At 43.0% G+C, this 26,520-nt stretch overlaps 1 protein-coding gene across 1 annotated transcript in view; it reads left to right on the top strand.

Moving 5' to 3' along the window:
* The window catches only part of GPC5 (glypican 5), a 1,214,889-nt gene that overhangs the window by 239,676 nt on the left and 948,693 nt on the right, over nucleotides 1–26,520 (top strand). Inside the window, exon 6 of the mRNA XM_090023649.1 lies at nucleotides 17,969–18,663. Coding sequence (XP_089879775.1) covers nucleotides 17,969–18,663 — 695 coding nt within the window. The remainder of the gene's footprint in view (nucleotides 1–17,968; nucleotides 18,664–26,520) is intronic.

Below are 26,520 nucleotides of genomic sequence, written 5' to 3'. Positions count from 1 at the left end.
GGCTGTGGTGTAGACACCCACACAGTCAAACGGGTTGCCAACCGGCTGGAGGGCTGCACCCAGAGGGTGGTAGTGGATGGGTCCTTCTCAACCTAGAAGGACGTGGCCAGTGGGGTTCCTCGGGCCCGCGCTGTTCAACATCTTCATCAGCGATTTGGATGACGGGGTAAAAAGCACCCTGTTCAAATTTGCTGATGACACTAAGATGTGGGGGGATGTGGGCACACTAGAAGGAAGCATCAGGCTACAATCAGACCTAGACAGGTTACAAGGGTGGGCGGATGAAAATAGGATGGGTTTCAACACACACAGGTGCAAGGTGATGCACCTGGTGAGGAATAACCCGCACCATACCTACAGGTTAGGGAACTCCCCTCTTGTCAGCACGGAGGCAGAAAAGGACCTTGGGGTCATCATTGACTCAAGATGAACATGGGCCGGCAGTGTGGGGAGGCAGTTAGGAAGGCCAACTGCACCTTGTCATGCATCCACAGATGCATCTCGAGCAGGTCCAAAGAGGTGATCCTCCCCCTCTATGCGGCATTGGTGAGGCCGCAGTTGGAGTACTGCGTCCAGTTCTGGGTGCCAGACTTCAAGGGGGATGTCAACAGCATGGAGAGGGTCCAGAGGAGGACCCCTCGTATGATCAGGGGGCAGCAGGACTGGCCCTATGAGGAGAGGCTACAGGACCTGAACCTGTTCAGCCTCCAAAAGAGAAGGCTGAGGGGGGATCTTGTGGTCTGTTATAAACTAGTCGGGGGGATCAGCAGGCATTGGGGGAGTCACTGCCCCCGAGCACCGCCAGGAGTGACCAGGAATAACGGTCACAAGCTGGCAGAGGGTAGATTTAGGTTAGATATCAGGAGGCGCTACTTCACGGTCAGGGCGGCTAGGGTCTGGAACCAACTTCCAAGAGAAGTGGTGCAAGCTCCTACCCTGGGGGTGTTTAAGAGGAGGTTAGATGAACATCTTGCTGGGGTCATTTGACCCCAGTATTCTTTCCTGCCGTGGCAGGGGGTCGGACTAGATGATCTGCTCATGTCCCTTCCGACCCTAGAAACTATGAAACTATGACCCTTGCTGACTTCCTGCCCTGTCTATTCCAGCCCTAAAGTCTATGAATCTATGAAAAAAAAAACCATTTCTGCCCCTGCTTCCAACTGGATGGTAACTTGGTGGCAGAAAGATTTGACATGGTGGAGTCTGCGGTGCTGGCACCCCAGCACGACAGTGATGACTGGGGAGATGACTGTTCTCATGTCCTGAAGGTAGGATACCAGCATCCATTTGGCCAAGGGTGCGGCGCGGGGGAGAGGGGAGGGAGAGAGAGGGATGCAGGTGCGGACCACACTGGCCCTCAGCTCCTCCAGGGGCTCAACAAGGATGTGCTCACCCCTAATCAATATCCCCTTCTCCATCACCTCCTGGGTTGTGGCCTCCATAGACATGGAAGAAGAACCCTTTGCCATACAGCTTGGAGGCTGGATTGCAGTACTCACCACAGGAGCATAGACATAATGGTGGAGAAACGGTAGTGCTATAGTAGCAGTATGGTGTCTCCTCTTGTAGGAAAGTGGCTACAGCAACAGGAAATGGTGGAAGAAGACTTAACCTTCCTCCAAGAGGGGATGGTGACTGATTCCAGATGCAAATGGGGAGCAGAAGCCCATATTGGGTCAGACCTCCTGCTCCCTGGCCCAGAAGTCACCATTTCTAGGAGGAGGAAGTGTTGGCACCCCCTGCTGGAAATAAAATAATGGGTAAGATGGACCCCTGGTTGGATCCGGTTTGGGACTTCTTATGTTATTATGCTTTTAACCCAGATTAACATAGAGTTTGAATTTAAAGAGCAATGACTATTCCTGACTACTTCCATGTGTAGACTAGTGCTAAGGTTGCTACGGGGGTTTGATTAATTTAAAACATTTTGTCAATCAATCATACCCTAGATGGGGAATGGACTATTCAATAAGTATCCAGTCATAGATGTAATTGTGAAAAATATTTACAATGTAGGAGACAGACCTATGTATGAGGCACAGCTCTCCACCAGGGAGAAAATTATGTAAACATACATTTGATTAAAATGTTGTCAATTTCTGTTTCAATTATTTTTTGTTCTATAACTTTGGTTGATAAGATGAAGCTTAAATTTAAATCTACTTTTGGGAAGAAACACATTTTATGTACTGAGAAATATGGTACAAAAATATTTTATATCGTTGTTGTAAAAAGTTCTGTTGCCAGAAACAGTTTACCCTCCCTGAAGCTACCTCGGTATTGAACCTGTCTTCAAAATTTCAGTGAAATCCTGTATGCCTATTGTACTAAAACTGTTTTTATATTTCATTTTTATAATCCATTTAAAGAATCATCTTTTTTATACTGATGGATGCTATTTTCTGTTGTAATCAGGAAACAGCTTAATGGTCTACATTATTATCCATCTCCTGAGTCACTCTTTTTTGTCAAGTTAGAAACTGTGTATTTATTAACCTGTCTCTAACTTGAAAGTATATACTTCAAGTTCATTATCACTCCAGTCAGCATTCTATTAAACCAAGAAGTTAAACACATGACATAAAACAATATGATTTTTGCTGCCATTCATACTGGGAATTTTGTATTAAGAAGACAAGAAGGCATGTTCTGTATCCCTGGAGTCAAGACATGAGATATAACTCTAAGACAGGATAGATTTCTGTGGCTGGTGGAAAAGGATATCATGGCAATGGTATAAAAGCCAACTGTTGATCCTTCTGGATCATGGTGTATGCATAAGAGATCACCAGGAACTTCAATGTATATCCCTAGGAGTGGAGGCTGCCCAGAACTTCCATCCCCTCTTTAGACTGTTAAGACAGAATCCAAAGGCCTGACTGAGTCCATAGCCTTGATGACTGTAAAAATTCTGGATATCTAAAAATACTGCAGGGGGGAGGGAGGGAGCTTGCATATGGTGGTGTGGGGTGGTGGCTGGTGGCAGTGGTGGTGCAGGGTGGCTGCATGCAGCTTATATGCTGCCATGGTGGCAGATGGCGGTAGCAGTGGCGTGGATGGTTGCACACAGCTTGCACATGGAGAGGGTGGCACAGGGTGGTGGATGGTGGCAGTGGTGCGGTGCCGATTCATAGACTATTCTGGCTAGTAGAATGCTGCATAACAGGGATTTTACTGTGTATATATGGATATGTGTGTGTGTGTGTGTGTGTGTGTGTGTCTGTATAGACACACAGTGTTTCATTTTTTTAAAAAGTTACCCAAAATCCACATTTTTCCATGATTTAAATGAAACAGCACTAATATATATAGATTATCTATGTATCTATTTATTTATCTATCTTAGTGGTGTTTCATTTGAATCAAGGAAAAATGTGGAATTTGGGTTACTTTTTTTTCCTGAAAATTGGAGCGGGGGGGGGGGTTGTATCAGAGAAAACCAGAATCTCTTGTTATCACAATGGTCTCTTCTGGCTTTATAATATATGACTCAATGAATAAAATTAATCTAAAGTGTGTTAATGGAGACCATTTTTAGTGGTAACTGTTTAATTCCAAGTGTGTGTTAGTAAGGACTGGTTGTAATGAGACCAACAGATTTTGTACTGGCACTTATCTTCTGATCCCTGTCCTACCTAACGTTCACAGGAAAATACCCCAGAGAGTTCATTAGTTTTAATTCATTTTTATGTCATAATATATTCTTTTAGCTCATTCTCATTGCTATGATAAAAGATCACTGTATCTGGCACTTCATGCTAGTTCATGTCTAGGAATAGTTAAAACTGGTTGATTTTTTTTCAGATGTACTTACTCTGTGGCATGTATCTTTGAAGAAAAAGGTATAAATGCATTATACTGAACAGATCTTGATTGTTTTTTTGCCTGCCTGTCTTCTGTTTTCTGGACTTAAAATTTAATTTTTTTGTATACTTAAAATTCTGTTTTGCTCTAGTAAGAGTCCTTTGTATGCAAGAAATACATCATTAAACTATAGATCTTTGACATGATGTTTCAGCATTATTTAGACTTTCTGTCAGCATCAGGAAAGCATTATATTTTTACTTGAATTTAGTCTTTTAAATTCTTTACCGTAAAGTCTGGTTGGTGGGTTACATCTAATGCAGGGGCAGGCAAAGTCCTGCCCATAGGCCAGATCCCAGAAACCCTTGCCTCCATGGCTGGGGCCGGTTTCCACAGAGACCCCAGCAGCAGCCATGCTGTGATAGCATGGGAATGGGGTTTACCTGGAGACCAGCTCCAGCAATCTGCAGGGTGTGCAGCAGGGCAGGGAGTGCTCCAGGACTGGGCTGGGATTTTGCAGCAGTGACAGCATGGTCCAGAGCCAGAGCAGAGTCATGATCTGCTGCCTGCTTGCTCCTGGCAGGGGCATGTAAGCAGCGGGTTGCAGCTGTGTCCCAGCTCCTTGCAGTGGTGACAACATGGTCCAGAGCTGAGGCAGAGCCATAATCTGCTGCCTGCATGCCCCTGCCCAGAACATGCAGGCCACAGATTGAGGCTCTTTGCAGGCTCTGGTGACATAGTGTCACCAATGTAAGATCCCAGCCCAGGCTCGGAGCAGCTCCTTGCCCTGCCGCATTCCCTGTCCGCACTGCTGGGGCCAGTCTCCATAGAAAACCTAGCCCTAGACTATCATAGCACAGCTGCTGCTGGGGTCTCCATGGAAATGAGCCTTAGTGGGCAGGGGCTGCTGGGAAATATAGTCCGACTGCTGGAGGGATCTGCCATTTTGCCCATCCCTAATCTAATGGGTGAAGTCAGAATTTTGGATCCATTATAAAGTATTTTGTGAAATGAAAAGTGTGTTCTTTAGTTTGAGGGAGTTCTTACTTCTGTTATAACTTGCATTAGTTATATTTTTTAGTTTGGCTAAGTGCTTATTTATTTGTTAATGCAATATTAGGTGTTGGATTAATGCCAAATTGCAGTGCATTATAGTTGGCTGGACCTGTAGTAATAAGGGAATTGGAATCTGTCAGGCTGCCTTTGATAAGTGTTATTCTATTATTATTATTCTAAGTAGAAAGTTGTCTAAAAATTCATCCTCAGCTCTGCCCCTAAGATATATAAATTTGGAAGATTCTTTCCCAGACCTACTGGAGTTGCAGTTTGCAGATGTCTGGATCTTTAATGGCTTCTAGAACCTGTTGAGGGTCTGATCCAAATTTTATTCCAGTCGACATGAAAGACAGGTTGACTGCAGGAAGAGTTACCGGGGTGTCTTTATGTATCTATTCATGAATGTGTTATGTGGACAAGACAGAAGTTGTTTGTGAGAATTTTGTTCATAAAAGCAGCAATAAAATTAAAAGATTTATTTTTTATTTTAAGTAAAATAAAAATGGGTGGGTATGTGAGTAAGAGGTGGTAAAGTGACTTCATTTTTTTAAGCAATTGTCTTCTGTTGTTTGCAGTAGCTGTTTTTTACTTACATAAAATTTTCTTTCTGGTTTAAAATGTAAGAATATTTTTTTTAATGTCATATTTTCATTATAGTGATCACTAACTCAGGAAAAAAAGGAAAAAGAGTTATAATGCTCTCTAGTCATTTTTGCAACTGTGTATGTGTCTACATATAAATTTACATGCCCCTAAATGTAATGAGCCTTAGCCTAAGGCACATTAAGGCAATTTAGACATGCGTCTATATGTGGAGGCCTTAAACCACTTTAACGTGGCTTGCTGGGCAGCTTGCCCTGCTCAGCTCCCTGGACAGTCCCCAGAAGCACACAGCAGCATGGCTGGGTGGTACAGCCCAGTGCTGGCCAAAGGGGTAGGAGTTTCCAGTTCCCTCAGACATGGTTGGCCTGGCCCCAGCCCTGGCTTTAACCACCTCCCCATGTTCCTGCCTCCCCAGTGTCTGATGACAGTGGGCCAGAAGCAAGCCTGCAGGGCCTTGCGCTGCTGCCCGGTGCTGCCAAGGAGAACATGTGTTGGGTGAGCAGCGGTTCGAGCAGCAGCAGTCCCTGTAGGTATTTGGTAAGTCAGCAGAGGGGGCGGAAGGTGTGAAGGCTCCTGTCAAAGCACAAGGGAAAGCTGTCCTCCCCCATGACTTCCTGCAGGGGAAGATGGAAGTGCAGCAGGGGCAGGGCCTTTGCTAGTGTCTCCCCTGAACCTCTCCTTCAGAGCAGGTTTGCTGGCCAGGCAATGAATCCCTGCAGGAGCTGGATGCCTTGCTGCCTGCCTAGGAGTCAGATGCCCTTAGAAGCCTGTGCTGGGACTCCCTCCTGGGACAGCAGGTGGGCTGGGACTGCATCTGCTCGCAGCACCTGACACAGCTTTCCCTGCTCCACCCACCTCCGTCCCAGGAAAGCACTTGGCCTCCTTGCTGGGCAGTATGGGTGGGAGAGGTAGTGTCATCTCCTAGGGACTCTGCATGGCTCAGCCCTGGCAGGCTGGGTGCAATGTGGGCAGGGACTCGGCTCTCTCCTTGGCTCACCTGATCTAAAGCCAAGCCCCTGCCCATGTTGCACCCAGCCTACCAAATCTGAACCTCACAGAGCCCCCAGGAGGTGATGCTGCAACTCCCATCCTCAGTGTCTAGCATAGAGGCCAGCTGCTTGCCCAGGCAAGGTGAAGCAGGGAAAGCCATGCTGGACTCTGGGGGAAGATGCAGTCCCATCCTGCCTGCTGTCCTGGGTGGGAGCCCCATCATGGGCTTCTAAGGGTGCCTGAATCCTGGGTGGGCAGTGAGGTGTTCTGCCTTTGCAGGGCTGCCCCAAGGGAGGGGCAGGAGCAGCTGCTAGCAAAGGCACTGCCTATGCTGCACTGCTCCCTTCCCCTACAGGGAGTCATGGGGGAATTACTTAATCCCAAGTAATTTGGCACACTGACAGCGACCACAGCACCCACCATGTCTTCTTCTTAGTGGTGCCTGGTGGCAACATGGTGCCCTGTGGGTTCGGCTCCAGCACGCTCAGTCTCATAGCACTAAGGTGCCTTATGGCATCTACACATAGGTTAAGGCACCTTAACTAAGCGTGCCTAAATTTAATACTTGGTTTACGCAAGTATTAAATTTAGGCAAAATTACCCTAAAATCGCCATTTTTAAGGTGCATTAAGGGTGCACATGTGTAGACCCATACTCTTAATGTGCCTTAAAAATGGCTAATGTGCCATAAATAACCATGTGTAGATATTTCCAGTAAGTAGTTTTCTAGAATGAACAAATTAAAATTAATAACTGAGACACTGTAATTCTTGTAAAACATATTATAGTAATATGAGAAACCAGCAATTATTTCATAGCATCTACCAATCACAATTTTGAATCTACAGATAGTATCCAATAATACGTGATCAAGGTATTAAACTTTAGTCCAATAGCCTTTAGGATACTCAGGGAGTACAAGACCTGGGTTTTAGGCCTCCATTTGTCTAGTGGGGCCTTCAATCTACTTCCTTGCAAAGTACTCTAGTCACAAAGAAATGAGCAAGACATTGTCCAGAGCATAAACCAGCCTTCCTTTTAAATCTGGTCTACTGGTAGCCAAGAAGGAAAAAACAAAAGGAACAAGTTAGAGGCTGTATGTACCAGGGAGGTGGATACTGTTCTGGAAGGGAGGAAGTAATGGTTCCTGGTCTTGCCCTTGACCCCTGCCCCCAGTGAGGCAGATACTATCTCAAAACTGTTTATCCAGTAATAATCAAATACAAGTTGCAGACAAGTTGCTAAGGACCAGGGATCAGAACCCAACCTACATAGCACAAATATTAAATGAGACGATGCTGTGCTTTCCAGGGTTTCACTAGCTTTAAATAAAATTTTAAAAAATGACAGTCTGGAGTTTTGGATTAGAATCAAAGAAGTGCTTATTTTATAGTTGGTGCAAATATGAAAATAATAGACGAAAGCTTTTGGAGGGAAAGTGCATTTGGGAACAGTAATAAAAAGTTCTCATGCTTACCTTCATTATGTTATATTTTATGATAAATTTTATATGTATTTTGATTTATATTGATTGTGCCTTCACCAGTTATTTTTATGTGGATGTAACTACTGAAGAACGATGATTTAAATCAGCAGGCAAAGCCTTACAGAGAGAAGAGAAATCAATTGCTAAGATATATTCGCAATATTGTACAGCTATACCTTGATTTAATTGGTTTCTAAGCCTCTGAAAGTATCATAAATGACATGAATTGTCATTATGAGATGTACACAGGAACTGTTCAGTATCACCAGTAAGAGTAAGTGTAGTCCTCTGTTTTTCATGATTCTTCCAAGTATTAATATGGAAAATTAAAACAAATCATAAAAATATAAGAAATGCCTTATTGTATCAGAGCACAGGCCCATCTAACTCAGTATCCTGTATTACATACAGGCAGAAAGCAGATACTTAGGGAAAGAATATTTATGCAGGGCCTACTCAGACTGTTCTGTCCCCTGCTCCCCTTCCCTTACAGTCTTTTAACTTAGTTGTTGTAACATTTATTAACTAAAATGTCCATAAAAACTAACACAAATTGTTTTTGCAGTTAAAAGACCTATGTTACATTAAGCTCGATACAGAATTTCAAAGAGACTTATCAGGTATTATTCTGTTCAGAAAAGGGCAAATACTCAATAAATCTTTCAGTGGATTATTTTATTCATTCAGCTGTGGATTGTTGGGGCACTAGCAATGTAATTCAATCTTGAAAGTTTCAGTATTGTTTAGAGCCACACTGTAAAACCTATTGATTATCCATGTGCAACATGATTTATTCTTTCAGCTAATATTTATGCTTTTGGCAATAGAATACCGCAGCCTTGAATTGTAACAGACTTTTTGAAACATCAGGCTTTGTGCAGGAGATGAATTGTTTTATGGTTTTCATCTAGGAAAAAGTAATAATGAAAAATTGAACAGGGTCATAAAATTCCTGTTCATGTCATTCTAAAGTGGTTACTATAACATCATTATTTTACTAACACTACCAACTAAAATCAATTTTGTCTTAAACGTTGGCAAAATGTCTGTAAATGACTGAGGAGCAGATTCAAATATGGCGTCTGAATGGGACCTTGGAGGGGTTTAGCCTCCTCAGTTATAAATAAGTAATCAATATAGGCTTCAACCTGCTACCAGACTCATTAGGTGCTTTCATTTTGGATTGTAAAGTAGCAGAAATCTCTACTAAACAGAGTTTAAGAATACCCTACATGCATTAGAAGTATTGAATTCAGGTCCCAAACGGAGGTTGTTATGATACAACTGCCCATATTTGGTCTAATATCTTAGAAGAAGTTTTCCCAGGAAATCAGAGGTCTGGGATTTAAGTTCTCCTTGTTCATGAAAGGCTTTGAACCCTCAAGCACCAGGCTGTAGCATAGGCTAATTAAGGGCTTCCTCAGTCCCTACTTCTGCTGAAGATGAGCCACTAGGCAGCTAGGCCTGCAAAAGTCATTTGTCCAGCAATAAAGAAGGAAACTGCCTCTATAGCCTTCTGGTTATGCAGTTCCCCTGTGAGAAGGGAACCCCATCCCAGAGGACTGTCAAAGCCGTAAAGTTACAGAAGCTTGCTCTCAGCATTGCTTATCTATTTTATAGCACACAGTTATTGGTTATAAAACAAAAATAACTAATCCCCTTCCAAGAGAATAACGTCTTTACTAGGCCAGGTCACACTACCTATTGCTTCTCTTCTGGTTCCACAATTATTTTCCTCTTTGCAGTGAAAGGGATTCTTATCCACCCAATTCCATAGCTTATTGGTTAAGTTAGTTTCTTGGCAAATGGAGATGTTAATGCAGCTTAGAATCCAGGTCTTTCACCTCCTGAGTTATTACTGTAAATATTCTGCCATTGGACAAATGGTGGATGATCTTTTGCGAGATTGAGTATTCTGAGCAGCAAGTGAATGGAGACTAATGTGCAGTCTGAGTTGGTCACCTAAGCTCTTGAGAGAGATGAGAGTTCATATACATCTCCATGTTTAGTGTTTTCTACTGGCAACTGCTGGACTTTCTGGGCCTTTATACACATGCTTTGGAGCTTAAAGCACTCACAGCGTCTTGTGTATCAATGTCCCTGCACTGAAAAAGGGTGGTGGGGCTGCTTTAACTAAAGTTGTTAAATGAGATTTAGTTAAAGTGCCCCCACCGCCATTTTTCAACATGGGGATGCTAATATGCAAGATGCTGGAGTCTGCTGGTGCGTGGTAAATAACTATGCTTCAGCAGACTTGATTAAATCTGGTCTACTGGTCTACTGGTAGCCAAGAAGGAAAAAACAAAAGGAACAAGTTAGAGGCTGTACGTGCCAGGGAGGTGGGTACTGTTCTGGAAGGGAGGAAGATTAATCAAGTCTGCTCTGATATACTTTAATTACAGCATTTTGGAGCAGTCTCTCTGTACATGTATAGATGCCCTCTGATTTGTCTTCGGAGGGATCTGCCAGTGCCCAATCTCTGTGTACAGCACCTACAGACCTAATTCTGAATTGCTCTTAAGCATTTCTGTAGTCAGTCTACTGAGCGTGCAGAAATTCAAAGCAATTAAGGAACAACTTTGGGTCTAGCCCAGAACATCTACAGTTTGGAAGTATTCATCTTCCCAGACTTTAGTATATTTTATAGTTTGTTATTTTTAACAATCTGAAAAATAAATCAACTTGATGATTTTACCCTAATTATTCTCTTATATGTTTTAAATGTAGGATCCATGGTTCAGTAATGAGGGCAGATAGATAATGTAGTGTAATTTATTGACAGACACTTTAAGAAAAGGTGCACCTAAGTTACAGATATAGAGAGATGAATACATGAGCTGTTGATGGAAATTACATCTTCATACAATAGGCAATCAACTAGCATTCATTTGTTTTTTTTGTTTTATTAAATGGTAGGGATTCTGAGAAGGGAAAAGTAAAATTGGAGTATCTTTCCCACATTTTTGGAGAATGACTTAAGATATGAATCTAACCAGAAGTAATGGACGTGCCGTAAACTTAAATGAAAGGAATGTTGCAGATCTTTAATGTGGAAAAAGCCCCCATATACAAAAGTGCTGTCTATATAGTGTGTGTTTAACATGTCTTTCCTATAATCTCCTGTTTGAGGTAAAGTAAGAACTACTAATGCTAGTATAACCTTTCCACTGATTGGTGTGTGAGATCTATCAAGTTCCATTCCAATATCTTATTATTCTGACTATACAAAATATTTAGTAGTAAGACAATAACTTCTTAATTGAATAAGAAAACAATTATTTCAGATATAAATACACATTAAATCATGTATTGGGTAACGAGTTGTATATTTATGTATTTTTTTTCTGTGTTTGAATAGCCAAGCCAGTTTATTAAATTGTCATGTGTCTTTCCTGAACTTTAAAAGGGGGTGTGTGTGTGTAGCTCTTGAAGAAAAATATCAGTGATTTAAAATTCTTCAAGTATTTAGTGTGGTGGATACATAAGTAATGTTATTTAATGCATATAATAAAGAGAAGCCTTATCATTTTAACTCATACATTATTTAGATAATGGGCACTTTCTGTTCTCTAGTGTCAATTCTTATTGAAACTGACTTGCAGTTCCTAGGTAATAGCTAATCAAAGGAGCAATGGTTTCAAGACCCAAGACTGTTATACAGGAGGTGTAAGTTGTCACTGTTCAGTAAGGAACACCAAATGGTACGCAAAAACTGTTAGGAAAATGCCTTGTCACAGCAGGTAACCCACTTTGACAAAGGATACAAGGACGCAATACACAGGTGAGAAGGGTTTGTTCAACCATCCAGTAGATACAGAAAGGAATGGCAAAGACTACAGTTCCAGCTCAAGCAGGAGACAGGTCCAGTTATATAGTTATAGACAGGGATCCTGGTTTTCTCTGATAAAAAACCAACAAAAACAACCATTTTAGAAACTTGGAGTATGTCAACACCACTTGGTGCAGTGCAATGTAGATATAAACAAGAAAGCTATGGTCCAGGGGGCAGCATATCTGCATTAATGCAGCACTTCACCTGGGGTAAACTACACAGGATACTGCTCTGAATGCAGAAAGGTGATGTTTTGTATAAGGGAGCCAGTTTGCTATTAAAAGTACATACTTGCTTCAAGGTGCTTACATGTTAATTTAAGAAAAGAACACAAGGCATGACAGGTGGTTTAATACATGATAAGGAAGGAAAAAATCAGATGGAAGGAAGTTTTAAAATGAATGTTAAGCCGTAAATAAAACAGTGTATCAGAAATTAGAATTGTCCATCCACCTACCTGTTGTCCATTGGCAATTTACAATAGGTTTTATGGTAGAATGAGGGAGGAATATTTAGAAAAGGGTAGTATCTATAGATGAATTTAAGTTTTTAGTAAAAGGGTAGTTTATTCTTTAACTGGTGAGTACTCTAGTCACTTATTATCAGGCAGCCTAGTGACAAAACATACTGGGGCCCTGCAAATCAATTTTCTTTTTGAAGCAGAAATCAGTGATGCCAACAGGAGTATGTTTAATGTAATTTGTTCAGTTACAAAATGTACATTGATTCCTTTAAACAGAATCTTGCTCTTCCTTTATGGCTAGGTACAGACCTTAAAAAGCCTGAGGTGGAATCAATCTAAGTTATACAGTTTTCTGTAAGTGGCTTGGTTTAGATCACTAGTGAACACATTCATCCTTTCATGGAGGAAGAGGGGGCAAATCTTAGACCAGGTTCCACCATTTTTAAACTAGTCTATTGTGCTAAACTTCTTTTCTGTTTTGGATATAGATCAGTTTTGTGTGCGGAATTTCTGTTTTATTATGGGAATAGACCGGCTTCTGATAATTTATACTAGTAAAAGTGTAACATCTGTACCTGGCCAACATGTCTAAGTGATGGGCCCATAGTGAGGTAAGTGAAAGTTTTGGATCATTCTGTGCATTTATCTGCTAGAAGTGAAACAGGGAAGGGAAAGCCCAGAGGGTCTTCATATGTATAGCCCAGAATGGGAGCCTGATTGCCTAAGAGACCCAGCTTCACAACTTCCATTGTCCAGAGGAAGTTTAAACCTGTATCCCAGCTCAGTGCTTAGACCACCATAACTCAGAATTGGGATTTCCTAGAGCACTCCCTATGTCTCCTACAGCACTGGTAATATTTATTGAATAAACAAAAGTACATATATCTGCTGCCACTGGAGTAGAAGCTCTATGGGTTAGATGGATTCCCTTCCCTATACCTATTTTCCATGCTGGCGAGGAACACCCGGGGGACCAGGCAGGGAAAGGGAATGCACTTGCCCACCACTGCCACTGCTGTCACTGTCCCAGGATGAGCCTAGCCCCCACAAAGCCTGGCAACATGGTAAGATTGTTACCTCTCAGCTCCATGTTCTTGGGGAACCCTGACACAGGACGCAGCCTGTCTGACTCGCAAAGAATCCCCATCCCCAACCTGAACAAGAACTGATTTACGAAAGACAATGAAGATGCAGTGGGAGACGCACCTAAAACCCTCCAGATAAGAGTGACAAGAATGAAACAACTGCCCTAGGTCTCATTTGCATTTGAGATGGAACCAAATGGCAATTCATTTACATGAGAGATGGAGAACAGAATGCTCGAAGCAGATACCACATTGAATTCTGGGATCAGAGAAGCAGGGGAGCACTGCATGATGGGGAATCTGTGCTCCAAATGCTAATCAAGCCACATTTACACACACACAGCTCAGCATTTATCAGACCAGTTCTAATCTAGATTTACAAATGACTTTCCACCCCTCCACACACACCTCTAAGCTGAAGTAAAGTTTAATAGGCATCTCGGGCCGTACATTCCCCAGTCCCACTATGGGAGTCCTATTTAAACTTGATTGACTAAAACTCGGTTGCTGGGTTAGGGAGTGCTGAGGCAAGAGATCGTGTCAGAGGGGGTATGGGCAACATTTGAACGATGGTAAAGGGTTCATCACAGCGTCCAACCCATTGGAGCCCTGACCACAAGTGTTGTCATACTTTTCCTGGGACAACTGGTGGAGTTCTCCCCACAGAAGGTTGTAAACACTCCAATAACTGCCTTAAGTCTGTTAAAAGACTATAGTACTATCTAGAAAAGTCATGCTAAGCTGAGGCTTGTTCACAAGTAAAAATCCCAAACCCTGATGCTGCAAGCTATCTATTGTTTCTGAAGAAACCAAGAGATATCCCATCGGTATATCTGCTATCAATAGGAATTTCAAGCTGGCTCCTAAGTGTCTGGTTACTCCCTAACCTTATGTTTTTCCTGATTATCAATCAATTTCTTGAGATGTTCCAAACCAGATAACCCCCTGTCAAGAGAAAAGACAATGATTTACACTATTAAAAATGCTTTGTAGAAGCTAAACTGAGGGTATAAAATCTGTAAAAAGCAGCAGTGTGTGTGTGCTTCAAGAGAAGAAGTCTCTCACATACCAGCTGCTGTTGTTCTTGGGCCGCGGGAAAAACAGATTGTCTCCCTTCAAGGATCGTGCTGAGAACATTACCTGTCAGCTTTGTAACCTGAGTGCCTTGGACTGGTGAGATCCCAGTGCTCTCTCCCTTTCTCTCTCTCCTCTTTTCTCTCTCTAGGCATAAATTTCTGAACTTGAACTGTATTAGTTAAGCTTGAGCTAAGTTTCCCCAAATACTTAGTGAAACCAGGGTAGTATTGTAACTGTTTGTGTTTGTTTTTCCTTTGCATGTCTATTACTACTAGTACCATTATGTATTTCATATACTTAGCAATAAATAACTTTTATAGTCAAACTGGTAGTAACTGGGTATATTTTTCCTTCTTTACTTCTCCTTCCCTACTTGCTGTGCATCAACGCTTCTTTTACCTAAGCTAAAGATCCCTCTGAAGCCCAAAAATACTGTGGGGTCTGCCAATCAAGAGGCTAAAGTTTGGGACATGCTGAGTTTGAAAGACATAAGGGGATCAGTGTGTACAGGCTGATTGACCCAGTTTGGCTCAGACGTGCCCTTATAAACTGAATGCTGGCCCATGAGGGAGTTAGCTGGACACCCAGTCAGATTCAGAGGTATTCTGTTTACCTGTGTGCTTGTGTCTGACTGTGGTTATTATTGCTCTGATGAACTGATTCTTGGCATATGAGGGTGTAAGCCTGTCCATGCTGATCAACCCTGCCAGGTCAGGCATGTCATGTTGTGTTTGTGTGTATGACTGATTTGGTGACTGGAGGAACCCAGACCCATTGAAACTGAGTCCTGCAAGATAGCTCCACTGGGGGTGAGGACTTGCAGAAACACAAGTAACACAAGCAGCACATTGATAGAATTACCAAGACCCTAGAAATGTGTCCCTAATAAATGAGCACACCCCAAAGTAATGGGCAACTTTGGTAACAGGATCTCCCCTTGCCCCTGAGACAGCAGAAACAACTGGAGACAAGGGAGGAGAGAATGGGAGGGGAGGGGACAGGAAGGGAAGGGAGGGATCCTTATCTTCTTTGGAGACTTCAAAAAGTTCCCTGTTACTGCACTGGCCATGTGGTCAGAAAGGGAAGTGGAGCCACACCACTGCACCTCCTCTGAATCTACATCTGGGAGATTCCATCCTCCCTCTAAAACCTGCAAGCATTGCTTTTTATCTAACTGAAGGATTAGGACTTCCATGGCATTACACTTGTGCCAAACAATGCTGTTTCCTCTGGGCAGCTGCCTGGTCAAAGCACATTTTACTGACCAGACTTAGTGGGAGCATCTACACAAGATGTTTACTGCACAGTTGACTAATTAACTGTGCAGCAAAGGTCTCAGTGTCTATACGTGCACCCCTATCATGGTGCACAACACTAATAAACTGCATAGCAGGTTAGGACTTGTAAATACCTAACCTGCTGCAAAGCTTTTTTCATCAACAGTAGTGCATGTGTAGACACTGCCCTGGCTGGCTGGGGCATGAGGGCAGCTGCCTGCCAGCTAGTCCCATGCTGAATCACCCTCATGCCTCAGTCAGCCCTTACACAGTATACAAATCTGGGCACACCATTTGAATATGCACCCAGGAGCAAAAAACTCCAGAGCAATAAGTCCTGGAGTTTATTCATGCACATTAATCATGTGTGGATGTACCCATTAGGGAAATTTAGGATTATGCTGAATACCAAATTATGTGTGCCAATACTGCAGTTATACAGCTCTGTACCTGCCACTTGGATGTATGAGTGGCAGTTCATCTTGCAAAAAAGAAGTCACAGAGAAGAAGCTGCCATGGCCACATACAGAGGAGGACACGTCTGTGGCATCACATACTGATCATTCAGGTGTTCTCCGTGCTGCAAGGTAGCAGCAAAGAGGGGGTGGAGGGTTGACTCTGGGAGATCCTGGGGTCAACCGCCCTCCCCAGCGCATGCACACGCGCGTGCACACACACACACACACAAAGTGGAGCGACACATGCAGGGGCAGCTGGTACCACCGAAAACCAGAGCAACACAAATTCACGCCACTGCTTTTTGCCCTGGCGTACACCCTTGCATGTGAGATTAGCATGGGGAAAAATGGGGTAGGGGAGGCTGGGCCCAACATCTGGGCTAATCCCAATAGCTTTTCCTGGAGTCCTGGGGGCTGTTCCTGGGCCAGCCTCCAGTTTCAGGTGGTACACTCAGCCACTATGTGTGCCACCCTGCCTTTTACTTGCACACGTTTTTTTGACACTGGGAGAGCCACATGGATCATTAGTAGTGTGGTCCTCCTCATCCATTCTCTGATGTAGGTACTGAGTGGGTATTTTAACACCTTGTAGGATAATTTTATCCCAGCTGCTTATAAAGAAAGGTATCTATAGCATGTATATAAATATTAAATTAACTTGTATGGACCTTGGAGCAGTGTGTACTTTTAATAGCAAAATGGCTCCCTGATACTAAACATTATCTTTCTGCATTTAGAGCAGCATCCTGTGTAGGTGACCGCAGGTGAAGTGCTGCACTAATGCAGCTATGCTTCCCAACAGTATCATAGTTATCTTGTTTATACCTACATTGCACTGTACTAAGTGGTGTTGACAGATTCCAAGTTTCTAAAATTAATCTTTCTCTTTATTAAGATAACTATTTACAGAGGTGATGCAACTGTACCTGGTATTACAGCCACATGTAAACAGAACAATTTCCTAGACCTTCCTCTAAGTTCTTCTCCTGCAACATCATTCACAAATGGGTTAAATGAAGATTATTATGTAATTTTTCTTAATATCTTTTGCTATTGTTTTATGTCTCTGGTGATAGTTACCATGTAACCATGGCAATAATCTTTTTGTTAGCCTGGTACCCTGATTCTGAGAGGTCCTGAGTGGCCTTAGCTTCCTCAGACTACAGACACTGCTAAAGTAATGGCACAGTTTAAGGGCATATTTCCAACTTTATATGGGTTGCCCTTGATGTTTTTAAAAGAGAAGAAACAAAATATGTTTTCTCTGTTAATTTAACTATTGATGAATAAAACATACTCTATCAACAAGAATGTCTTCAAGCATTTCACGCCATTTTTAACAACCTGTTCTAAATGGTAAGGAGCTGATTGCATGGTTTGAAGTAGAATGACTGGTAATGTTTCATTTGAAATTAAAAGTTATGAAATATCTGCTGAATTATATGGGGAGAAGTAAGCTAATGTATTGAAACAGCTACTTGAAATATCTGATTTCTCCTGCAAGTTACTGAAAGCTCATTTGCCCTTTGCATCTGTTTAGACTGCATAAAATCTACTCTATCGAGAGGGTTTGTATATTATCCTATTTTAGTGGTATCCATGGTGCATTATATCTTATTCACACACAAAGAAAGATAATCTGTAGTCTGAATGTAGTTTATATCTTCATAAATTCTAACCATTAATCCTTGCAATATCTGCTGTAAATCTGCCATGTGCCATGGTTAAAATATATAAACTGGATTAACTCAATGTAGTATATTTATTTCTCTTTAAGCTTTTGCTGAACTTTTTAAACCTCTTTGTCTTTAAAATAGTTACCTCTTTTCTCTTTCAGAAACCCTTGAAATGCTTATCAAACAGGCTGAGAATTATACAAGCACATTTTTCTGCAACACATATAGAAACATGGCTGTTGAGGCTGCTACATCTGTTCAGGAGTTTTTTACGGATGTGGGACTCTTTGTATTTGGCACAGATATTAGCACAGAAGAATTTGTCAACAGATTTTTTGACACTCTGTTCCCAGTCATCTACAATCATCTGATTAATCCTGGTATGACTGACATTTCACTGGAATATTCAGAATGCATTCGAATGGCAAGAAGAGAAATCAACCCATTTGGTAATATTCCAAAAATAGTTATGGGGCAAATGGGAAGATCATTATTACCTAGTCGTACTTTCTTGCAGGCCCTCAATTTAGGGATTGAAGTGGTAAATACAACAGATCATTTACAATTTTCTAAAGAATGCAGCAGAGCCCTATTAAGAATGCAATATTGTCCTCACTGTCAAGGACTGATTTTAAGTAAGCCTTGTATGGGATACTGCCTTAATGTTGTTAGAGGCTGCCTAGCAAACATGGCAGAAATTGACCTTCACTGGCGGGGTTATATTCGTTCATTGGAAGAATTATCCAGTGCCATGTATGGGACATATGACATTGAATATGTACTTCTGAACTTCCATTCACTTATTAATGATGCTCTTATGCAAGCTCACATCAATGGACCAAAATTATCTGAACAGGTAAGACTTTATCTTTTGTCTTCAATGCTTGTTGCAAAAAATAGCCTGACTTCTAGCACTGAAAATTGGTACAGGATAATTAAACATTGCTACACCCATTATCACAGTGTTCGTCTCTGAGTTCAGCTTAATACAGCAATACCTCTCTACAAAGGGGTCAGTTTTTACTTTAATCATTCACATAAATTTCTGTTTTCATATATGTTATTGACAAATCTTACAGGCTGAGGAGTCAACATTTTTTAATTATTGGCAGATTTATTTTTTCAGACTGAAAAGACATTTTTCATATGTAGAACATTTTTATCAGAACCATCTGAACGCGTGTAGGGACACCATTCTTATGAAACCACGGAATTTTTTAAATCAGTTGTCTGAAGATTTCTTTACCCAGGTTGGTAGTATATTTTATTTTACTTCTGCCTAGTTTTCACTTACTTTTGTTTCACTCTAGGTAGATTTACTGAATGTTTGTTTGTTTTTACTAAGAATACTACCATTGTTGAGTAAGTAAGAAAATCCCATATTTTAAGTAATAGTGAATGCCGGGACATTTGACACTTTCAAATACTAACAGGCAAACCTAGTTAAAATGATCTAAATGTAATGTTTGTACATATCCTGAGGTTGGGTACAGATGTTACAATTTTAGTATTATAAGTGATCAGAAACTGGTCTATACGTGTAATAAAACAAAAATTCAGCACACAAAACAGGTCTATACCCATAACAGGACAAAGGTTGGGCCCACATAGATTGGTTTTAAAAAAGTGGAACCTGGTCTAAGATTTGCCTCCTCTCTCCCCACCAAAGGGTGAATGTGTGTTTTGTTCACTACCACTCTAAACTACTCTGCTTACAGAAAACTGCATAACTTAGATTAAGTCCAGCTCAGGCTTTTAAATGTTTGTATCTAACCTGAGAGTCTAATTGAGGAAGGTCTGACTGTGAGCAGAATTCAGGTCCTTATCATGACAATATGACTGAGCTCCTCCTATGAGATACCTGCCTTAGTGTTATCACATAATCCAACTGGATTTTCTCCTTGCTTTAAATATCTAAGATTAAATAAGATCCAGACGTTGTCTTTAATTTAGAGTCTCTTCACATCCTATGCAGAATCCTATTTTACATTATGCACCCAAATGGAAATTATCTAGCTATTAAAGTTATATTTTTGACACTTAACACAACATATTCAGTGGCCCATGCTCTGGTTGGGAAGGTATACAGCTCCTTATGCATGGAGTTAGGTTAGCCAAGACCCAAAACTGTAGCCAGGCAAAAAACTTTTGACTAGTGTACATGAATGGTATATGTCCCCAGTGGCTGGAGGGCCACAGCTGTGCTGGCGGCAGCTGGAACCTGGCAGCGGTAAGTGTGGAGCTCCCACAGATGCCGTTGGACTGTCAGCGGTGGGGTGGGGGGGGATGGCGAGCCACAGGTCACCCACAGGCACCACCAGCAGTGGCAGAAGTGGCCAGGGGCAATTGTGGAGCACCTGCAGCTGGCAGCCCACAGGTGCCACCGACAGTGTTGGCAGCACCTTTTTGCAGGGGGTGCACTGCCCCTGCTAGTGTACATGAGATACTAAAGGAGGACCTTCTCATATTTTAGTAAAGTGATTAAGTCATTCTCTCAAGAAGCATGAAAATCAAGTTGTAGGCCTCCTTCACCCACATGGGATTTTAGCCTGTGTTTTTGAACACCCCAAACGTAGTTCTGTAACAACTAGACCACACCCCTCTCCATCTCTTCTTCATAGTTTCATAGTTTCTAGGGTCGGAAGGGACCTGAGCAGATCATCTAGTCTGACCCCCTGCAACGTCTCTTGAAGTTGGCCATACTGGCATCTGAGAAAGGCAGATTAATAGGGCCAGAAAGTATTAACTAGAAAGTGTGTGATTCAGTAAGATGGTTGCTGCTCGGGGGAGAGGGGGGGCTCATTTTGCATATGTTCAGGAGAGGATTGGTAGATTTGGGCCCCTAAGTTCTTCAATAACTCTGTCTGAACTGAGCATACTTCATTCTGCATAGCATTAGGTGATCATACTGCACTTGTACAAATCTATACAGCAAATAATCATGTTCTAGACTGGGACTGTTGTTGCTGGAGCAAGATTCTCCTTGCCTTTGCTCCTGTGAATTGCCCAAGACTGCTGTGATGCAGTACAAATCACGATCAATTCTCCCCCTGCTGGCAATCTTAGAACTTGGAAGGGACAGAACAGCCTGATTCAAATACAAAAGGGGTAAGGAATGATGGAGATAACTGGAAGAGGAAAAGATACAGGGCAAGGGGGAGTAACAAAAAAGCTAAGAAGGGGTAGAAAAGGGCTAAGACAGAATCTGTGAGGGTGGGAGCATGGGGGCAGTGGAGGAATGTGGGAAGGAGAAGGGCATATATGAGAGGAAAAAGGCATGCATGTGGGAGTAAGGACTAGGAGAGGTGGAAGGGATAGGAGTAGGGGAGATATGGATAGGAGTTGTGGGGAGGAGAGGAAGGGTAGAAACTGGGATGTTGAGAAAAGAAGTGAAGGGGACATGGAGAACCCAAGAGAGTAGGGTCAATAGGTCTTAACTTCTTGGGAATTATTTCAGAATCTAGCAATTAATGTATTATTACTGATTCTCAACCTTCCTTTACTTTTTAGCAAGTAGCTGTAAAACTCATTGGCCAAACGTGTAACTCCTTCTCTAGTCACAAGCGTGTATAAAGTTAATGGTGTCTTACTACTACTAATGGTGTCTTACCAGTTACAGTTAGCTTAGATGTTAAGGGACTGTGCCATGGAGCTAAAGTTCTCACCAGGGATCCTGGTTTTCTCTGATTTAAAAAAATCCCTAATTTTCGGTTTAGAAAAGTAATCACAGATCCACATTTTTCCATGATTAAAATGAAACATCACTATATATGTATAAACACACACACACACATATACTAGTTTCTTTTAAATCTCACTCATTATAGGAAGACTTATTATGAGTTTGAGTCTTCCCATTAAAAGACTGAATGGAAAGACTAAACCTTGGTTAAAAAAATATTAACAAAGAAACCCTTCAAAATAAATGTTAAACTACAGTAATTATAATATATTAAAGGCATAATGAAAATAATGTCAAAATTAAAATTGAGAACTGAAAAGATGGAAAATGTCAGTGTCATGATTCCCATTGCAGGGAATGCAAGGCCCATTTATTGGACTATGCTGTATATATCTTTTATGGTACAATGACAACATACATTTTTTCCCCATGGGATCCCTATCTCATTCAGTCCACAGGATGCTACAGAAATGTATCAGGGTTACATCATGAATGAGACTTGTTTGAAGGCCCCCTCCCTCATGTGCTGCAGAAGTTGAAAAATGTTAGAGAATGAGGCAAGGAACTGCAGGAAGAGAAGGGATGATCTTAGAGTAAAGGCAGAACAATAGATTCTAACCTTGCCTCTCCCTCAGATTTCCTTCATCCTTTGATGATAAACAAATCACAAAAACCAGAATTTCACAGATAATCACTGTGTAGTCTTCATTCTTACCAAATAGGAAGGGTCTGATTTGCACAAGTGGTCTTCAGTCTCAGCTGTAGCTGAGTTCAGAGGAGGCAGTGGGTCCCTAAATTCTTGCATTTGTTAATTTATGAGTACTTGACTTTGCAAATGTAATGTTAATTCCATGGAGATTTTTTTTCCTGTGTACTATAAGTATATAGTAATATGGGGTTGGATTTTCGAAAACACCAAACTTTAACTTCTGTTCAAACTCATTTCAACTTCAGTGGAAATAGAATTAGTGCAATGCTGTATTATGTAGAAAATCATAACCACAGTTTTTGCATTTGGTTAAATCATAATTATAGAGTCAAAAAAAATTAACCAATAAAATCTGTGCCTATAAAGAAGAAAGTCTAATTCTCTTAAATAGTCTTAAAAAGTCTGTATTCATATCGTTTTTGTGAAAGGATTTTTAAAAATTTCATTAATATATATATAAAAAATTCTTATGTCATGGAATGTTAGTCATAAGAACAATTAAATGGGTAGTTATTTGTGTTTTAGTAAATAGGTAAAACTATTTGGCTAAATGGGTAAAACAAAGGGGTTTCATTTTTTATTTAGCATTGGCTTGGATGACTTGTTAAAAATGCCTACATAGTTTATATATCCAAAATACATAAAAAAGTGTCATGCAAAAATTAATATTTCAGGGCACCCATAAATAGTACACATTACTCACATTCAGATGAGGCTGAACATGGCAGATTTTTGTATTTTTGGCTCTTTGATGCTGGCAGCTAAACCTTGTTTCACCTTCTTATACCTAAGTAGCACTTAGGTTGGATTCCATGTATCTATACTGCCTGTGCTTCCCTACCGAGCACATTTAGTGGGTTGCACTCTGGCTGTATAGGTGTCCAGAATGAATAGAATCATTCAGATGTGTATGTAAGGCCTGCAGCTTTATTTTCAAGGGGAAAAGGAGTGGATGCTTGACACCAAACTGGATGTTATCTCAGGGGACAGGAGTTCAGACTTCTAACCCTGCATTTCTTTCTTTTCAGCAAAGTACTCCAATTCCTCCTTTTTCACCTCACCAGAACTTCCAGCTGGCATGCACACAGCACAACCCTATTCTGACACAGCTGGAAGTCGAAACTGTTGTTATGCAACATATAAATGTCACTTAGGCAGGTGGAGGTGAAATAAAACTAAACTCTTATGTCCTCCAGAGATCTACTTTTTTATAGCTCTATTGTTCAGCCTAAGTTTGTACAGTGTTATGGACTATATATGCCCCAAAAGGGGCAGCAGTCATGGAACAAACTGATTGATTCTGGATATAAAGGTCCTACTTGTTCAGAAACTGGGAAGCTACTTAGGAGAGATGTTGGAAGAATTCATTTTTTAAGAGCTCAGACATTATATGTGCCATCAAGGTGCAGTAAAATTGCAGCCTCTGTATGTGAAAGAGCAGGAAAATACTCTCTGAATATTCAGCTACCTCTAAAGGTGCATAGATCAGGAGACTTATTGGTCCATATTCTGTTCCAACCAATTAGGCATGTAAGTAGACTTAAGCACTTAGGCATGATTTTATTCTATCCTGCTTGAGTGTCTGAAAATCTGTTAATATAAAAGGTAAGTGAGGCCTTCTACTCCTCACTGCTTTTTTATGACTTACAAAGGTAAAGATGATGGTGTCTTACAAAAGTAGATGCATTAATAGATTTCCAGGGACTTCAGGGAGGGTGTGACAGGACGACCTCTAGGGGGTGCTGTGACCTCCCCTAGCGCCCCCTACCTACCATACCAAATTGGGTCCCGAATGCACCCTCTATCTTGCCCGCCACGTCTTGCTGGTAAATATCATTAAAGGGAGGCTGCCTCCCTGCCCTCCTTGGCACGGTGCCTGCCTTGCTGTACCAGGGCTCTGTCCAATTGCCCACCTGCGCCCTCATGGGTGCCCCCTCGCTTCTCTCGCGGCCCTCGCCCTCTCCCAGGACTTCTCAGTGTGCTCACCCTCTCCCGGGGCTTCTTAATGTGCTTCCCGCAAATCGGGGCTCAGGCGGCCTTGGCCTTACCTGGCCCCCAGACCCCCTTCTTGGGTCTTACGCCCCACTGGGGCCTTTCACCTGCGCCCACACTGGGCTTCTCCTGATACTGCCCCCCCTGAGCCGGGGTCAGGACACCCCAAAACACAGCACCACTCTCTGGCACCAAACTGCTGTGCCTTCTCTGGCACCAGACTGCTGTGCCCTCCCTGGCACCAGGAACCCCCATGCTACTGGGGAGTTCCTATGAGGCCTCCTCCAACCCCTACAGCCTCTCCCGGTCCTCCAGTCTTATACAACAACCAAAACAGAAAACTCAAAGCCCCTTGGCTATAACATAAATCCCAAGCCAACCTGGCTATCTTTTATATGTATCCCTGCTAGGGTTTCCTCCACCCAGTCTCCTTATGCTGACACTGCTCAGGCCATCAGCCTTCTCTATCATGCCTGCCCTGCTTGCTCCAGCAGAGCTCTAAGCCTCCTTGGCTGCCAGAAGAGAACTGACCTTCTGGCCTCAGCCTAGCTGTTTATAAAGGCCAGGCCCTGCCCTCTTCTGGTCAGCTGACCAGACTGGTTGCCCTGGCAGCCCACACCTGTGCTGCCCCAATGACTGGCAGCTGAGCTCATACTACTATTGTCAGTAGCAGGCACCTTAGTGTCCTGCTACAGAGGGGTAGAATCACAGGTGCATAAATCAACTTAGATTCCCAGAATTAGATCTCACCCAAAGATCCCAAAAGACCAGCCTTCATGGTATATTATTCTGCTGAAGCTTGCAACACAAAGGGTTCAAAATTCCTTGATACCCATCTGTTATTAAAAAAAGGATATATCAGAGGAAGTTAGTAACAGTCACAACAGTGTAGTGTAGGGGTTTTCAACCTTTTTTAAACAAGTGTACTCCTTCTGCCTCAGAGTTTCAGCTCATGTACCCCTTCATATTTTTTCTTGCTTTTAAGGGGCAGGAGGGGGTAGATTCAGGCCCCAATGGTGAGGGAGGGAGTGGGGCTGGAGCTGGAGCTGGGACAGGGCAGGTACATCACGGATGGGCCAGAGTACCCGACAGAACCACGAGAGTGGCTCGTCTGGGTGGCACGGGGAGGATGGCTCCCACTGCTGCACTCACCCTGGCAGAGGCTCGAGGGGCACATGCCCCCCAGATCTGTGTGCAGGGGGGAGGAAGCTGCTGCTGCAGTCTGGACTCTGCACCCCACTGCCACTGCCCCACAAGCCATGCAACACTAGGTGTCTGCTGCCACTCGGTGAGCAGGGAACAGACACACACACACACACACCTGCCCCCCAGCAGATAAGTGTGCGTGGGGGGAAGGGGTGGGACAGAGGAGAGGGAAGTGGCTGGGGGGGCAGATGGAGACCCCTACAATGCAGGAAGGATTGGGACAGGGACAGGGGTGAATGGGGCCCAAGCCAGGTTGGGTCCTGGGACAATGGGAACCTGGCCGCAAGTCCAGGGGCTGTCAAGGGGGCAGCAGGGAGCCGGGCAGCTGCTGGAGCCCTGCTGCCCAGCAGGGAGAACAGTTGCCCTGCTAAAGGCAGCCTGCTGGGCTTGCAGGCCCAGGAGTAGATTAATTAGGCACTAATTGAATTTACAATAACCACTTTCAGGCACCTGAACAAACATTTGCCATCATCAGTGCTGCTACCGCCATGGCTGGTTGCACATGCAGCTCCATAAGCTGCTGACAGGCCTCGCACCAAGGCAACTGTGTGCTGTTGGGGGTGGGCACAAAACACACTCCCACCACTGCTTCACCATTCAGACCCTTGCAGCTCTGCTGTAAGGGGGTATCACGCATAGCCAGCAGAAGGCAGGGATAATGGGGTTTAGCCTCCCCAAAAGTGGGGCAGTGGTAGGGCCAGTGGTAGGGCCCAACTGTGGGCTTCTGACAGATACAGTAGGGGTAGGGAGCAGAGCAGATGCAGTGATGAGGGAGGAAATAGGGCTGGAGGTAGGGGAGGAACAGGCACTGCACAGCCAGGTTGGGGCATGGCACTGAGTCATGAACAGCTTGTCCAGGGGGCACCGTTCCTGTTGCTATGCACACCCCAGGATGGCACAGGGCCATGTGCCCTAGGATCTGTGTGGCGCTGCCTCTGGGGGCTGGGGTTGAGGCAGCAGCAGGGTTTTCCCCACAGGGGCTGGGCCAGGCTGTGCTCAGGGCAGGCAGCAGTGATGCCAGGAGGGGAACTATGGTGGGGGCTGCAGCCAACCCAAAATTCACCATAGCCTCCCAATCTCCATTCACAGTCCCACCACCATCCGCCCCAAGCACAGTTCTGTCC

Source organism: Crocodylus siamensis, chromosome 1, assembly GCF_052110815.1.
Source record: "Crocodylus siamensis isolate JL-2025a chromosome 1, ASM5211081v1, whole genome shotgun sequence".
Classification (NCBI taxonomy): Eukaryota; Metazoa; Chordata; order Crocodylia; family Crocodylidae; genus Crocodylus; species Crocodylus siamensis.
Note: the sequence above shows the minus strand (reverse complement) of the source record. Positions and strands in the feature narration are given on the sequence as shown.